Below are 16,263 nucleotides of genomic sequence, written 5' to 3' on the forward strand. Positions count from 1 at the left end.
TCTCCAATTTAGAACTTCAACTTTTAGATCTGGTCTATCCTTTTCCATCACTAGTTTAAAACAAATAGAATTATGGTCACTGGCTCCAAAGTGCTCCCCCACTGACACCTCAGTCACCTGCCCTGCCTTATTTCCCAAGAGTAGGTCAAGTTTTGCATCTTCTCTAGTAGGTACATCCACATACTGAACCAGAAAACCTTTAACACTATGGCAGTCCCAGTCAATGTTTGGAAAGTTAAAATCCCTGTCCATAACTACCCTATTGTTCTTACAGATAGCTGAGATCTCCTTACAAGTTTGTTTCTCAATTTCCCTCTGACTATTAGGGGGTCTATAATACAATCCCAATAAGCTGATCATCCCTTTCTTATTTCTCAATTCCACCCAAATAACTTCCCTGGATGTATTTCTGGGAATATCCTCCCTCAGCACAGTTGTAATGCTATCCTTTATCAAAAATGCCACTCCCCCTCCTCTCTTGCCTCCCTTTCTATCTTTCCTGTAGCATTTGTATCCTGGAACATTAAGCTGTCAGTCCTGCCCATCCCTGAGCCATGTTTCTGTAATTGCTATGATATCCCAGCCCCATGTTCCTAACCATGCCCTGAGTTCATCTGTCTTCCATGTTAGTTCCCTTGCATTGAAATAAATGCAGTTTAATTTATTAGTCCTACCTTGTCCCTGCCTGCCCTGACTGTTTGACTCACTTCTGTTCTCAACTGTACCCGTCTCAGATTGATCTCTTTCCGCAGTATCTCCCTGGGTCCCACCCCCCCACCCCCAACCTTACTAGTTTAAATCCTCCCGAGCAGTTCTAGCAAATTTACCTGCCAGTATATTAGTCCCCTTTCAATGTAGGTGCAATCTGTCCTTCTTGTACAGGTCACTTCTACCCCAAAAAAGATTCCAATGATCCAAAAATGTGAATCCTTCTCCCATACACCAGCTCCTCAGCCATGAATTCATCTGCTCTATCCTCCTATTCCCGCCCTCACTAGCTCGTAGCACTGGGAGTAATCCAGATATTATTACCCTTGAGGACCTCCTTTTTAAATTTCTGCCTAACTCTCTGTAATCTCCCTTCAGAATCTCAACCTTTTCCCTTCCTATATCATTGGTTCCAATGTGGACAATGACCTCTTGCTGGCCCCTCTCCCCCATGAGAACATTCTGTACCCTCGCTGAGACATCCTTGATCCTGGCACCAGGGAAGCAACACACTATTCTGCTTTATCTCTGGCCACAGAAACATCTGTCTGTACCTCGGACTACAGAATCCCCTAACACAATTGATCTCTTGGAAGCCAACGTACCCCTCAATGCCAGAAACTTGGCTGTTCGTGCTACGTTCCCCTGAGAATCCATCACCAAAACATGTTCCAAAACAGCATACCTGTTTGAAATAAGTATATCCACAAAAGACTCCTGCCCTAGGTGCCTACCTCTCTTACCCTTCCTGGAGTTAACCCATCTATGTGACTGTTTCTGAGACTTTCCCCCCTTCCTACAACTGCCATCCATCACATACTGTTGCTGTTGCAAATTCCTCATCGCTTCTGTCTCTCCAACCGATCCACTTGATCTGATAAGATTCGCATCCAACAGCATTTATGGCAGATATAATCCACAGTAACCCTTAAACTCCCACATCTGACAAGAAGTTCATATCACTGCAAAGGCCATTTTTCATCCTTCACAATCTACAGACCCAGAAAATAACACCGTCTTATTCTTCTACAAAACACTGCCCCAGGTTAAATTAAGAGCGATGGCTTATATTTTAATCAAGAGACGTATCTCTAAAAATATATAATCAAGAAAGAACCCACTGTACCCTCTAATGCAGCCTTTCTATTGGACATACTTAAAACAACTATTAACTTATCTGACTCTGTGTTGTGAACTTCGTCCAAACCGGTTCCTTCAAGATAAGTTGTGAAATTCACTGTTTGTTAATTTTCCCAGACGCACTCAGATGTCCAGTGATACATGAATTCAAAAACAGCAAAGGCAGTAACTGTCTCTCTTGCACTGTCCTCACCATGTGCTTCCTTTGTCTGTTCTTCTCCCTTTTAAAACTGCTGTTGTTTTCACTTTGTTTTCCCCAAAGTTCCGAAACAATGCAACAGCATATAAAACAGTAATTGCTGCTTCTAGAATAAAAGGAGAAGCTGTGACAGCATTCTCCATCAGTCATCCTGTCTTCATCACTAGCATGTGGCACACAGAGCAGCCCTGAAATTACTCGTCAGATATTCCTCTTGAGGGTTAGCAGCATTATAGATGTCAGTCTTCAGCTGATTCAGTTCACGTGATATCAAGAATGGCCTATTGCCTGATCCATGTTGTGCACTGATGTTCTGGGCTGAGATGACTGATCTCCAATAAGCATAAAAGTCTTTGCCAGCAGAAAAGACTCCCCCTTCCTCAATGTTCCCTTTAAATTGCACACTATTGTGTGTATGCTCAGTTTAAGCATGTCAATCAGTGTCAACAAGACCTCACATCATTTTGGCAAGATTACTGAATATGTGTCTAATAGAACTAGCTGTGCTTCTGGTCAAGCTGTTCCCATGTAGCTACACACTACCAACTACCCAACTGTAGCAAATTAACTAGGTATACCCTGTATGCTGAAAGCAGGACAAATCTAAACTATGCAGTTACCACTCCATCAGTCCATTCTTGATCATCAGCAAAGTGAGGGCTTTGATTGTTGACAGTGCTATCAGGTTTCAACTTACAAAGGCATAACCTGCACACAACTGCCCAGTTTGGTTTCTACTAGTGCCACTTGACTCCTGACCTTATTAAAACTTTGATCTGACATGGACAAAAGAGCTGGATTTCAGAAGTGAGTCGAGAATGATCATATCCAAAACCAAGGCAGTATTTAACTGACTAACATGAGTCCTACTAACATGAGCAAAGTGGAATCAATATAGATGGGGTGGGCTTCTGGAGAAGTGTTGCCTTCAATTTTCTTACTAGCTGTGTGGGCTCCAGCGTGCATGCGCAGCAGCAACTTCTGGAACCAGAATTGCTTGCTGACACTGATTGACATGCTTACAACTGAGCATATACACAATAGTGTCCAATTTGAAGGGAACATTGAGCAAGGGAAAGTCTTTTCTGCTGGCAAAGACTTTTATACTTATTGGAGATCAATCATCTCAGCCCAGAACATCAGTGCACAAGTTCCTCATGGTAATGACATGGGGGACCATGATGTTCCCTCCATAAAAGGTCGAAAGTGACAATATTCTTTAATGACAACATAGCAATGAAGCAGTTTGTGCTCAAGTCCACCAGGATCTAGAGAATGTCCAGGCAATAGGCTGATAAGCGGCAAGGAGGAGAAAGTGAGGACTGCAGATGCAGGAGATCCTGAGGAAGGGCTTACGCCTGAAACATCAATTCTCCTGCTCCTCAGATGCTGTCTGCCCTGCTGTGTTTTTCTAGCACCACATTTTTCAACTCTGATAAGCGGCAAGTAACATGCAAGCCACACAAGTGGCAGATAATGAGCATTTCTAACAAGAGTGACTCCAACTACCTCCCCTTGATATTCAAAGAACTATGTAAATGATACAACACAGAAAGGAGTTATTTGGTCATCTTGACCAGGCCGACCCAAATACCCTTCCTAATCCCATCTTCCTGCACAGGGCCCGTAGCCCTACAACTTATAGCAAGTAAGGTATGGATCCAAGTACTTTATTGGAAACAGTTTAGGACCTTTACACCCACCACCAACTTGGGCAGTGAATTCCATACACGCACCACCCACCAATCCTTCTGCCACTTCGCTTGAATCCATAACACCTTATTTTTGAGCTCTCTACTAAGGGGAACAGGTTCTTTCTGTCTATGTTATCTCTACCCCTCACAATTTTATATGCTTTAATCGTCACCCCACAGCTTTCTCTGATCCAAGGAGAACAATCCCAGTCTCTCGTACAGCATCTTTATTGAGATGGACAGGATTGTGGCACAGTCACAGTCACAATGATGTTTTTGAAACTTCTCACAAGAATTTCTGTCCGAGTAATATTTGCCAGAACTGCCAATTAATTAGATTGTGTCATTAGGTGGTAACTACATCCACATGCAAGTATCCCTATGAGCTGTGATCTCCATGGTCTCAAACAATACAGCTGTAATAAATTACAGTGCATTTATCAGGCATTACCTTAAGCTTATCCTTCCCCTCTCTTTTTGAAGTATCTGTATGTTATTATTTTGGTCTCTTCACTTCAGCTCACTATCACTGTTTTAAACTCAGTTTCTCTATGTGTCAGTGTTTTTTGTTTAAGCTATACTTGTTTGCTCTTCTAAGTCACACTGATCCATTTGTCACGTAGGTGTACATGTCTGAGGCTCATTCTTCAGTGCATTTTCTAAAAATCCTGTGCTATGTGTGTTATTTCCAAGGTAACGATCACTTTTGCACACTTACATCAAGACCATGTTTGGTATGATCTTATCAAAAGGTCTGTGAGATTTTGCTTTTCTCCCACATGCAGTCCCAATGCCCCTGCTAGTAGCTTGATCATCAAATTCAGTTCTTCTGAAAAGAAAAAGACAACAACACAAACATCACCAAAAGAAAATTATCAGTTTAATGCTCTTCCCTAAACTACCTTGTCACTAAAACGCATGTTAACTTCATTTGCCGTTTTAACTCATTGTTTTTCTTCCGACAGTGCTCTCCATTCCTTATTACTACTTCTGATCCAATTTTGCAATTTTACTATTACCACCTATCTAATTCCAGAGGTGTGGAAAGATTTATAGTCCATCCATAGAGGATAGAACTTCATCTTAATAAAACAGAATTCAAATATTTCTGTTTGACTCAGGCAAAACATACTTTGTTTGCTCTTCCTTGAAGATGACCAAGTTTGTAAAAAGGTTTTAGTAAATTTCCCATGTAAATTTGTCCAAATTCATTATATTTAATGTTTTCAAGTATTTCTCTAATGTTGGAATGTGTTGTTCATGAATGGCTTGATAGGTTGAGGATGCCTCATCGACCACTGTGTCGTGACGTTGTAAGTCTGCAAATGGGTTCAGAAGTTTGTAGTCATCTATGAAAGACTTCAGTATCTGAAAAAAAGTGCCCATGCATTCCACTTCAAGCAGAATGGGTAAATTAGTAATTCTTTAAGGGGTAGGGTGAAAACTCCTGGATGTAATTACATCACCATCTCCTCCTCCTGTAAGGAATTGTGTGTTATAATTAACAAAGGAAAAGCCCATCTCCTTTGTTAGATTGTATTGTTTTTTTAACTCCTCGATATCAGTTTTCTCAGATTTTTGAACATATCATCAGAATTCTTTTCGAAGAGAATTGCATTTCCAAGATTCTAATTTCCCAATTACTTGGTAGTCTCACACTAATGTACATTTACCATGAGCAAATCTTATCATCCGGAATTAAAGATTCATTCTTGTTAAACTAGTATTTGGAAGTTCGCTCTGGCCAGAAAGTGAAATTTCAAACATGGTAATCTATGCACAAAGTTTCTGAGATTAAAATCTAATTTTAATCAACTGCAACCAAGTCCAAAAAGTAAATTTTTATCATGCTTTAAGATACAGATTTTAAATCACCATTTCATCACAGATTTGTGCATAATACCACCTCTGGTAATTCTTTAAAAGGATATTACATTAACTAAATATGTTCCACACTGATACAGGCACACATAAACACACTGATCACCATGGCTTCCCAACATGCAAACTACATTCAAAACATACTCAGATCTTATGCTCTGGGAGACTAAACTCAAATTTCACATCATCCTTATCTATCTTTATCACATCAACATCTATCAATCAATGAGCAAACGTACATTCAAACAAAGCCACAAAGAGTTTTCCACACTTCTAACCTTTTCTCTCCTATCCCAGTTTTCATATTCCAGAAGCCAATAACCAAAGAATTTCTCTCTCAAAGTGCAAATCAATATAACCCTCAGCCATTTCAATTGTTCCCAGGTTTCCATTCCTTCCCCTCTTAGTTTTTTTGTGCTGGGACTGGGTTTTGCATTGCTTGATCTGTAAAGGGGCTAAATAATGCTCCTTCTTGTTGCTAGAGTCAGTGGAGGATTTCCTCCCATTCTTCCAGGCTTATTTTAGTACATTTCGATTCCTCACAGACAGCCTTTGATTGGCTTTTGAACTTTTTTTTAATGACTTGATTTCTGTATTATCTCATTCCTTTTTTGAGAATGGATTTGTCCCACTAGGAGGAGGGACCACCTATTCATTCTTTCTCTTTTGTTCATGTGGCCTTTCCCCAGATCCTTTTAACATCATTTAAAGACCTTTGTCCCGTGCAGGTATTGTACTTCTGTCTGATTTTTACCCAGGTTTTAGGTAGGTGAAGTTGTTGTTCTTTATTTTCCTTTTGTTTCAATGGAATCTCTTCTGATATGTCAGGAGGTGTCAGGCAACCCTTTTCGGTTGTTGGTAGTTCTGAACTCTTATCATCTGCCATTGTGATATTGATGGATCTCAGGTCCTATGCTTAATTAGCCTTGGACAGAGACTCATCTGTATGTTGACATCAAATTTTAAGAGAGCTTGAGCCAGCCTGCCCTGCCAGAGTTTGAAATTACGTGAAGAGAAAGAGCTTCAGGTTTAGAGAACTGACCAAGAACTTTTAATAGGAGGTGTCCTTACATCTTCGGCACCAATAATGGGTGATATGACTATGGAGAGGTCTGTTCTTTTCAGTGAGCCTGTCTACCACGCCAAGTTGATAGATCTCACACATTTCAACAAGAGTCCGAGTCGCAGGGTACAGTTCAGTTGCAGCAAAAAAAAGACACAAATTCAGTAAGGCTTGAATAAAAGCAGAAGAACCCACAGACTTCACAAAGTCCTTCTTTATACATTTTGACTTAGAATGCACATGCATCCCCACGCTGCCAATTGCTATTGGTCAGCAGAGCTAAGTTGTCATTCTGTGATTGACTCTCTTGTACACCATCTTTATTGAGATGGATAGGCTTGTGGCATTGTCACAGTCACAATGATGTTGTTGAAGCTTTTCACAGTGATTTCTGTGTGAGTAATATTTTCCAGAACTGTCAATTAATTAAAAATTTCTCATTACAGGGAAAAGAAAAGAATATTGACTTTTGATCAGTTCCAACACAGTTATGTGGTTTAGCACATTCCAATTAAAATTCCAATATCTTGAGTGAGTGAGAGAGAGAGAAAAGACCTTTCCTGTTGCAGTTGCTGAGCTAATTGTTAACTATTTGTGGTCTGGTTTGAATCCTTTTATGAACTAATTTGGTTCTATAATTATTGATAAAGCAATTAATTAATGCAAGATCTAATGTTATCATATGTTTAAAGTTAAAAATCACACAACACCAGGTTATAGTTCAACAGGTTTAATTGGAAACACACTAGCTTTCGGAGCGCTGCTCCTTCATCAGGTGATTGTCAGGTGCTCTGAAAGCTAGTGTGCTTCCAGTCAAACATGTTGGACTATAACCTTGTGTTGTGTGATTTTTAACTTTGTGCACCCAGTCCAACACTGACATCTCCATATCATGGTTATCATATGTGATAGCTACAACTATTCTTCAAAGTTATGTACAGTATTAGCTATGCAAATCTCAAATGATGTTAGTCTTTCTCGAGAAAGATGTTGCTGTCAGCCATCATGTGCTACTCAGCAAAGGCCAGCTTGACATATCTACAATTATTCTTCCCTGGTAGCATTCTAGTAAATCTTCTCTGCACACTCTACAAAATGTCCTTTCTGTTATATAGTGACTAGAACTGAACACAGTACTCTAGTTGTCACCTCACTAGTGCTTATACATTTTCATCATTGTGCCCTCCCTTTTATATTCTGCACCTCTGCTAGTGAAGGAAAGTATTCCACAATCCTTCTTTACAACCTTATCTGTTTTTACCATAACTGCTACCTTTAGGGATCTGTGCACTTGTGCACCAAGATCTCTTACTTCATCTACCCCTCTCAGTATATTCCCATTTATTGTGTATTCGCTTTTAATGTTTGACCTTCCTAAATGCATTGCCTCACTCTTATCAGAGTTGAACTCCATTTGCCACATTTCTGCCCACACAGCCAACCCATTTAGTTACAGTTGGTGTTATACTCTATGCATGACACTGCCCCCCCCCCCCCCCCCCCGACTCCCACACCCAGTTCAAGTCCAAATAATTAATGTATAAAACAAACAGCAGGGATCTCAAAACCAAACCCTGTGGAATACCACTTGAAACAGCTTTCCATTTGCTGTCGTTACCCTTTGTTTCCTATTACCAAGTCAACTTTGGATCCAATTTTGACACATTACCCTGTATCCCATGGGCTTTTACCTTTTTGATCAGTCAGCCAAGTGGATCCGTGTCAAATTCCTTGTTAAAATCCATGTTGGCAACATCGACTACACAACCCTCATTGATCTTCCTTGTCACTTCCTCAAAGGCTTCAATCAAATTTATAAGGCATGAACTTCCCATAACAAAGCTACGCTGACTATCCCTGACTAGTTCATGCTACTCTAACTGATTCAATCTTTCAGGATTGATTCCAACAATTTCCCCACTACCAAATTAAGACTAACTGGCCTATAATTGTTTGATGTTTCCTTTGTACTCTTTTTAAACAACAGAACTACATTTATATTCCTCCTGTCCTCTAGTTCCTCACCTGTGTCTGATGAAGATTGGAAAATAATCCTCTGAACGTCTGCTACTTCTTCCCTGAGCTCCTTCAGCATCCTAGGGAACTATCCATCCAGCCTTGGCAATTTATCCACTTTCAAGGACTTATAACTCCTCTTACACTTCTTCTCTTGTTAAGATTATTTTGTCCCAGATTTCGCACTGCTTCTCTTGGATTATTAGATCCACATAATTATTTTCCTTTGTGAATATGGAGAAGAAAAATTAATTTAAAATTCTTCCCATTTCCTCTGCATTTTCACACAGTTCCCTTCTTTATCTTTTGTAGGTCCAGCTGTTTTTCTTCATGAGCCATTTATAAACTGGTAAATCATCTTGGGGTTTTCATTTATCTTAATTGCTAATAATATTTTGGGCCATGTCTTAGATTCTTTTTTAACTTGATCCTTCTACTGTCTATGGTCCTCTAGGCCATCTGCAGTGTTGAGTTTTTGTGAATATTAAAAGCTATTATAAGCTTTTCCCATGTATTTTTAGAGACAACATGGGGGTTTAGGTTTGGCAGTACTACCATTCTTATTTTTGGAGGGGCATCTCTGCTTTGTGCCCGAAATATCTTACTTTTTAGTGCCTCCCATTAGTTTACCACTGATTTATCCTATAGGAGTCCTGTTGAGTTCATCTCAGCCAAATCACTTCTTAGTTTTGTAAAATTTGCCTTCCCCCTCCCCTAGTTTAAAACTTTTATTCATGACTTATCGCTGTCTTTTTCCATTTTAAAAAAAACTAAATCTAAGCGAATTTTAGTTACAGTCCTCGATGTGGTCACCAACTGTCACTTCACCCACTTGCCCATCTTCATTTCCCAAAATTAAATCCAGAATTGCATTACTTCTAATTGGACTTGTCACATATTATTTTGAGGAGAAGTCCTGGATACAGTACATGAATGTTTCAACCTCGATGCCTTTTATAGTCTTTGAAACCCAGTTGATATTGGAATGATTAAAGGCTCCAACTGTTATTGCTGTCTTATTCCTTCAGCAGCAATTTGTCTACTTATGTCTTCTATTTCCCTCTCATTATTCAGGGGTCTATAGTATACTCCTAGTAGTGTTACTGCCCCTTTTTTATTCCTAAATGCAAACCATAAAGACTCATTTGTTAACCCATTTATGATCCTTTTGCACAACTGTAGTACATCATCTCTTCTCACAAACATTCACTTGCATGAGCATTGCTGAAACATGGTATTAAAACTTTAGGCATGCCATTGATCAGAAACTGAACAGGACAGCCATATAGAAACTGTGGCAGATGGTTGATTCAAACAATAGGAATACTGCAGCAAGTGTATCTCCAATGCTTCACCACCATTTACAAGACACAAGTCAGAGTTATAGTAGAATACTGTCCACTTTTTGGATGAGTGCAGCTTCAGCAAAACTTGAACACTGGATTGCCACTCCATTCACTACTTTTAATATCGACTGTCTTTACCAATTCACACAGCAACAGCAATGTGTACCAATGCTGCATCTTCAAAATGACCTTTGCCATTTAGAAGATTAAGGGTAGTAGTTACATGGGAGCACCATTACTTGAAAGATCAAGCCACACACCATAATGACTTAGACCTATCTTGATGTTCATTTACTGGGGTTGAATCAAAATCCTGGCACACACTTCCTAATAGCACTGTGGATCCCCCTACACACAAAACAATTCTAGGACTTCAGGAATGCAGTTCACAACCACCTTTTGTACAACAATTAGGGATGGGCAATTAAGTGATGCCTGTATCCAATGAATGATTTTTTTAAAATGTTAAATGCTAGTTGTTATTTGTCAATGCAAGTTGGTATTTACTCCTCTATATATTGATCCCTTGTTCCTTCTTTGCTGTAAGTAAATCTATTGTATGTATATTTCTGTTGAGATACAAATTAAAGGGAGGGAATTTTACAGTTACGTGCTGCCAGTGTGGAACCACAGCTGTGCATTTGCTAATATCAGCTTGCTAGTACACAACTCTACCTTTCATTTTTGTACGTGAAAATTATTGCCCATTAAAATCATGTTTTGGGAAGTTTTTCACGTTGTTGCTTTGGTATAATGCAAGCATGATAGGTTAGCCTGCAGTTATAGAAGCAATCTCCCTTTTTATTACTTCACTCACCAACATAGATCTTTGCCTTCATTGCATGGGTTTAAGGGCATAAGAAATGGTAATGGGGTAAACCATATTGATCCTGCTATGTCATACAATAAGATCATGGCTGACATTCAAAATTATCTGCACTTCTATTTGTCTTGTCTGCATGTCTCTTGATCCCTTGAGTGCCCAATAATCTGTCAATCTCATTCTTGAATATGCTTGTCAATCTGTAGCCTGCTAAGGTAGAGAGTGCCTATGTTGTGCAACCCTCTGAGTGAAGACATTTCTCCAATCTAAGACTTAAATGGCTAATCTTAAGATTGTAGCTAAGCAGTTCTTAATACTCCAACCAGGGGAATCAGCTTCTTGGTATCTGTGAAGCACCATCCTGTGTAGAGCACGAAAAGGAGAATCCAGCAGGGAGGAATGTATACTCTGAACAAAATCTTTATGATTTTCATTTCATTTAAATTAATGGAAGGGAAATGAAGCGAGTTGTGTAATTTTTTAATCATTATCTTGACTGAAATTTCTTCTCTGCACTCTACTCTGATGATCAGTAAAAGTAAAACTCTTCCCTATTGTTTTCAAAAATGTTAACACAGGAATTCTTAAGTACCTTTCATTTCCCTTTTTCCAACAACCCATAGGTTTGAGAAGCTCAAAATTGGTGTTTTTATGTCACTACTTCCAAATTACCTATTCTACTAATTTTTCGTTACATCTTATATTGTTGCGCTTTCATCCATTTAAAACTGAGACAGCTCTTCTCTAGTGCAACCTTGATTTGACTTTTTATTGTCACATGTACCAAGATACAGAGAAAAGTATTGTTTTGCATGCAATCTAGGCAAATCATACCTTACATAAGTACATCAGGGTAATAGAATGCAGTATATAGTGTTAAAGCTACAGAGAATGTGCAGAGAAAGATCAACATGAATATATCAAAGGTCCGTTCATATGTCTGATAACTGTGGGGAAGAAGCTGTTCTTGAATCTGTTGGTGCATGTTTTCAAACTTTTGCATCTTCTGCCCAATGGAAGAGGATGGAAGAAACGTGAATCATTACTGGATTAGGCAGAAGTGCTACGATTTACATGTATAAGCTTTTTTATTCTTAAGCATATTTTAGTTTTTAGATAAAGTAAATGAGTAATTTCTTTCATGAAAGTCCCACCTCAGCAACAAGTAAACCTGAATTCCTAAATGTCCTCACTGTAAAGCAGTTTTTAAATGGGATTCATTAAACTATTAATCAGAAATAAACTAATGTCACATTAAAGAAAAAGATATTAGGCACATTGACTAATATGCCTATTAGTCATACAAATTGTAAAGAAGAGTTATTTATGGATTGTTTAAAGATGGGGGGAAAAGATGTGAAACAGAGGTTTAGTTAAAAGAGAAAAACAGATGAACATCTACCTAACAGAAGTTTATAAAATTATGAAAGGCATAACAGAATGGATAGTCATTTTCTCAGGGAAGAGATGTCAGTTATTAGGGGATATAAGTTTAAGGTAAAAGGGGGTAAGTCTAAAGGAGAGGTGAGAGGTACGCCTTTTATACAGAAGATGATAAGTACCTGGAGTGCGCTGCCAGAAAAAGTAGTGGAGGTGGATACAATAGTCACTTTTAAAAGGTATCTTGACAGATATACGAATAGGCAATGAATACAGAGGCAAAATAATGTTTGTTTAAAAAGGCATCATGTGTTGGAGCTGTCATGGTGGGCTGAAGGATTCTTGTGCTGAAGTGTTCTTAGTTAACATAGAGCTATATGGTAGTTCTAATTAGTGAAGGATAGGAATTGGCTAGTATAGTATTGAAGGAATTTGGACCTGATGTAACAGCATGGGGCAGAATTGGTTTGAATTCAGTACGATTTGAAGAGCTTGTAATAGTGGTTGAAAGTAATGAATTTTTTTTGTTCCATATTTAATGGGTGAAAATAGTTCTTTTTTAAAGAATGAAAATCTGACAAATTGTCACAAAATACATGTGTAAAATTGAAAGAGTTGCTGAAGAGTTAGAAATGTGTGTTATCACTGTACACTTAGATTTTGATGTCAAGATATAAGCTGAAATATTTTAGAGAGAAATTACTTTAAAACATCATTTTTCCTAGATGCTGGTCCTATGTAGGGCCAGGAAAACAAAGAGCACAAGAAATTTCTCTGCAAAAACCCCACTGTGTGCAAGTTGGTATAATACAGCATCAGTTGATGCATGCACTTGGTTTTTATCATGAAAATTGTAGAACTGATCGTGACGACTATGTTGAGCTTAAAATGGAGAATATTAAAAAAGGTAAGAAGATGAAAACTTCAGAAATATCTTTCAATTCCAGCAGGAATGTAGCACCAGATCTGCACAATCTTTTTCAGCTTTACTTTAATGAACTATATATTGAGTCTAAAGTAAATGTCTACAGATTTGACCTTACTGTGCTTACAAAGATTGTATGGAGAAAATGGGTGTATCACAAAAACCAAGAAAGAGAAAACAAATGTGGAGGCCAGAAGCTGTGGGCAGATAATAAAGTGGCAAAACACCATCTCTCATAACTCTTCTGTTGCTAATTAATTAGCCTGCTTCTCAGACAGTATTAGATGGGCAGACATTTTCTCCAGTTTAATGTTGCAAACACTAGTGCTATTGTCCTCAGTCCCAATTCCAAACCTTTTCCCCAGCTACCAACTCCAACCTTCCCGTTTGAATCACTCTTGTCTGAGACTATACTGGACTAATTGTAACTGTGGTGAATAAATTGTCCCATTTCAATCACAAATGCATGTAATTTCTCAGGTACCTCTAACATCCTTTCAATTGATTTCTGTCTGTTCATCTGCTGAAACTCATTTAAATTTTTACTTTGTCTAGTCTTGACTATTAAAAATATAATTTGCACACCCACAGTCACCCTCCATATATTGAGGTCATCTAAAATTGTTCTATCTGTGGGAATTAATCATGCCAAGAGATGTTAACCTATCATTTCTTGCTCGCTGAGTTACATTGACTCCTGGTTAAGCAATACCTCAATTCATTTTCTTATTTTTAACTCCTTCCATGGCTTCACCCTAACGAAGTCTGTAGCTTTGACCCATCCCTCAAATCAATGAGACAGCCATGCTTACATGAGTGCCCACTTGAGTGTTGAGTTCCATTATTATAGCTATGCCTTTTGCTGCTAAACTGTAAGCCTTGGAGTTCTCTCTCTAAACTTCTCTGCCCTTTTAGCTACATTTTCTTCTTTTAAGGCGCTTGTTAATGTCTAAATCTACAGACTTTGAGGTGAAGCAATGAGGGTTTAGTGCAATAAAGAAAAAGATTGAAAAAAATGCATGTGCTCCTGCCTACTGTCGAAGGTCCAGGGTCACACACAGACAGAAACTTTTAAAAGTCAGCAAATTAGTGTGGGGTGTGACAAAATGCAAAACCTCAACTTGAGTTTAGAAAACTTGTGTTTGCTCTGAAGTTAAAATATTGGTGAGTTTAGTTTCCAGTTTGGTTTAGGTATCTTGGGGGTATACTATTGAGAGAAAAGCATTTGGCAAGCAATGTTTCTTCAAAGCTGCGCAAGCACAACCCCATTCCAATATTCCATGCATGGCAATTGGCATGGTGATGTTCTGAGTCTGGAAGACACTGCCATGTACAGGCCTCGGAGGTACACAACTGGTTTAAAATAAATTAGAATAAAGGCTGCTGATGAATGCAAACATTTATTGGAAGAAAACTCGTTGCATTTATGCCAGTCTGAGCAACAAGCTTTGGTGTAGAGATAGTGGTAAATCTTTGCTACAGTTCTGGTGTATAAGGATATCACTGGAATGGAAAGAATAGTGTAGATTTCAGTCTTTTTCTGATGTTTGTAGTGCAATCCTTTCAGTCCTTTGCTATAACGTGATTCAAGTTTATCTTTTGTAATAAGCATTTAATCGCTTGTGCTAAAAGTACACTGGCAGATTCTTCAACATATGTCCAATAATAATTTTTTAAAAAATAATCACAAAGTTTTGACCTATCAAGTCAAATGTCTCTGGGAATCTGTCTTGTCCAGTATTAACATCAGCTAGAATGATATCAAGCTTTTGGCCAGTTTCTTCATAACTTCTTTTTTGGCTTGGTGTCTGATTTTGTTTTATAATGGTCCTGTGACATGTTTGGGATGTATTATCATATTTAAAGGTGGTTTGATTAAAGAAAAAAAATCCTCGTCAAGCTCAGGGCATGCTATGATCTATATGTTGTCTTTCAAATGAGATCAGATGGGGAGGCGATGGTCTAGTATTGTTGTGGACTATTAATCCAGAGACCCAGACAATGTTCTGGGATCTGGGTTCAAATCCTCATATGGCAGATGGTGGAATTTGAATTTGATGAAATCTGGGATTAAGGGATGATGATGAGCACGACACCATTGCTGATTGTTAGAAAAACCATCTGGTACACCACTGTCCTTTAGGGAAGGAAACTGCCATTCTTCCCTGGTCTGGTCTACGTGTGACTGCAGACCCACAACTATATGGTCAACTCTTAACTACTCTTTGGGATGGACAATAAATATTGGCCTAGCCAGTAACTCCTTCATCCTGTGAATGATTTATAAACAAAAATCACATCTGTTTCCATTCTTAAATAAGCATAAAATATTTCAGTGATGTACAGGGTGTTCTATTCGTGTTCTGGCTAATATTTAGCCTTTGACAAACATTGCAGATAGATTGTCTGGCCATCATCATTGCTGTTATTGGTTCTTGCTGGGCACAAATTGACTTATGAATTTCCTGCATTTTACGATAGTGACTAAATTTCATAGATGTCTCCTTGGCTGCAGAATATTTGCTGAGGTCATGAATAATATTGTATAAATTCAAGTCTTTCTTCTACTGAGAAGAAAAAATAAAATTTTATAATTTAAATGTATCTTTAGGTAGGAGAACTAAAGAAAGAAAACAGAAATGCTTGTATTTCTTTACATCATTCAAAACCTCAGGAAGTCTGAAGATGCTATTTAGCTAATTAAGTACTAGAGAAGTGTAGTCACTATTATTCATCGTAGAATCCCTACAGTGTGGAAACAGGCCATTTGGCCCAACAAGTCCACACCGACCCTCCGAAGGGTATCTACCTAGATCTATTATCCCATCCCAATTGGTCTACATGTCTCCTGACTAATGCACCTAACCTACACATCTCTGAACACTGGGCAACTTAGCATGGCCAATTCACCTGACCTACACATCTTTGGACTGTGGAAGGAAACCAAAGCATCTGGAGGAAACCCATGCAGACACTGGGAGAATGTTCAAACTCCACAAAGACAGTTGCCCAAGGCTGGAATCAAACCCAGGTCCCTGGTGCTGGGGGGTAACAGTGCTAGCCACTGAGCCACCATGCTACCTGTATT

At 38.6% G+C, this 16,263-nt stretch overlaps 1 protein-coding gene across 3 annotated transcripts in view; it reads left to right on the forward strand.

Moving 5' to 3' along the window:
- The window catches only part of LOC140493432 (astacin-like metalloendopeptidase), a 196,017-nt gene that overhangs the window by 111,606 nt on the left and 68,148 nt on the right, over positions 1-16,263 (forward strand). For all 3 annotated transcript variants that reach the window (XM_072591861.1, XM_072591859.1, XM_072591860.1), the window contains one exon: positions 12,976-13,157. In XM_072591861.1, coding sequence (XP_072447962.1) covers positions 12,976-13,157 — 182 coding nt within the window. The remainder of the gene's footprint in view (positions 1-12,975; positions 13,158-16,263) is intronic.

The sequence above is a fragment of the Chiloscyllium punctatum genome, chromosome 22 (assembly GCF_047496795.1).
Source record: "Chiloscyllium punctatum isolate Juve2018m chromosome 22, sChiPun1.3, whole genome shotgun sequence".
Lineage (NCBI taxonomy): Eukaryota > Metazoa > Chordata > Chondrichthyes > Orectolobiformes > Hemiscylliidae > Chiloscyllium > Chiloscyllium punctatum.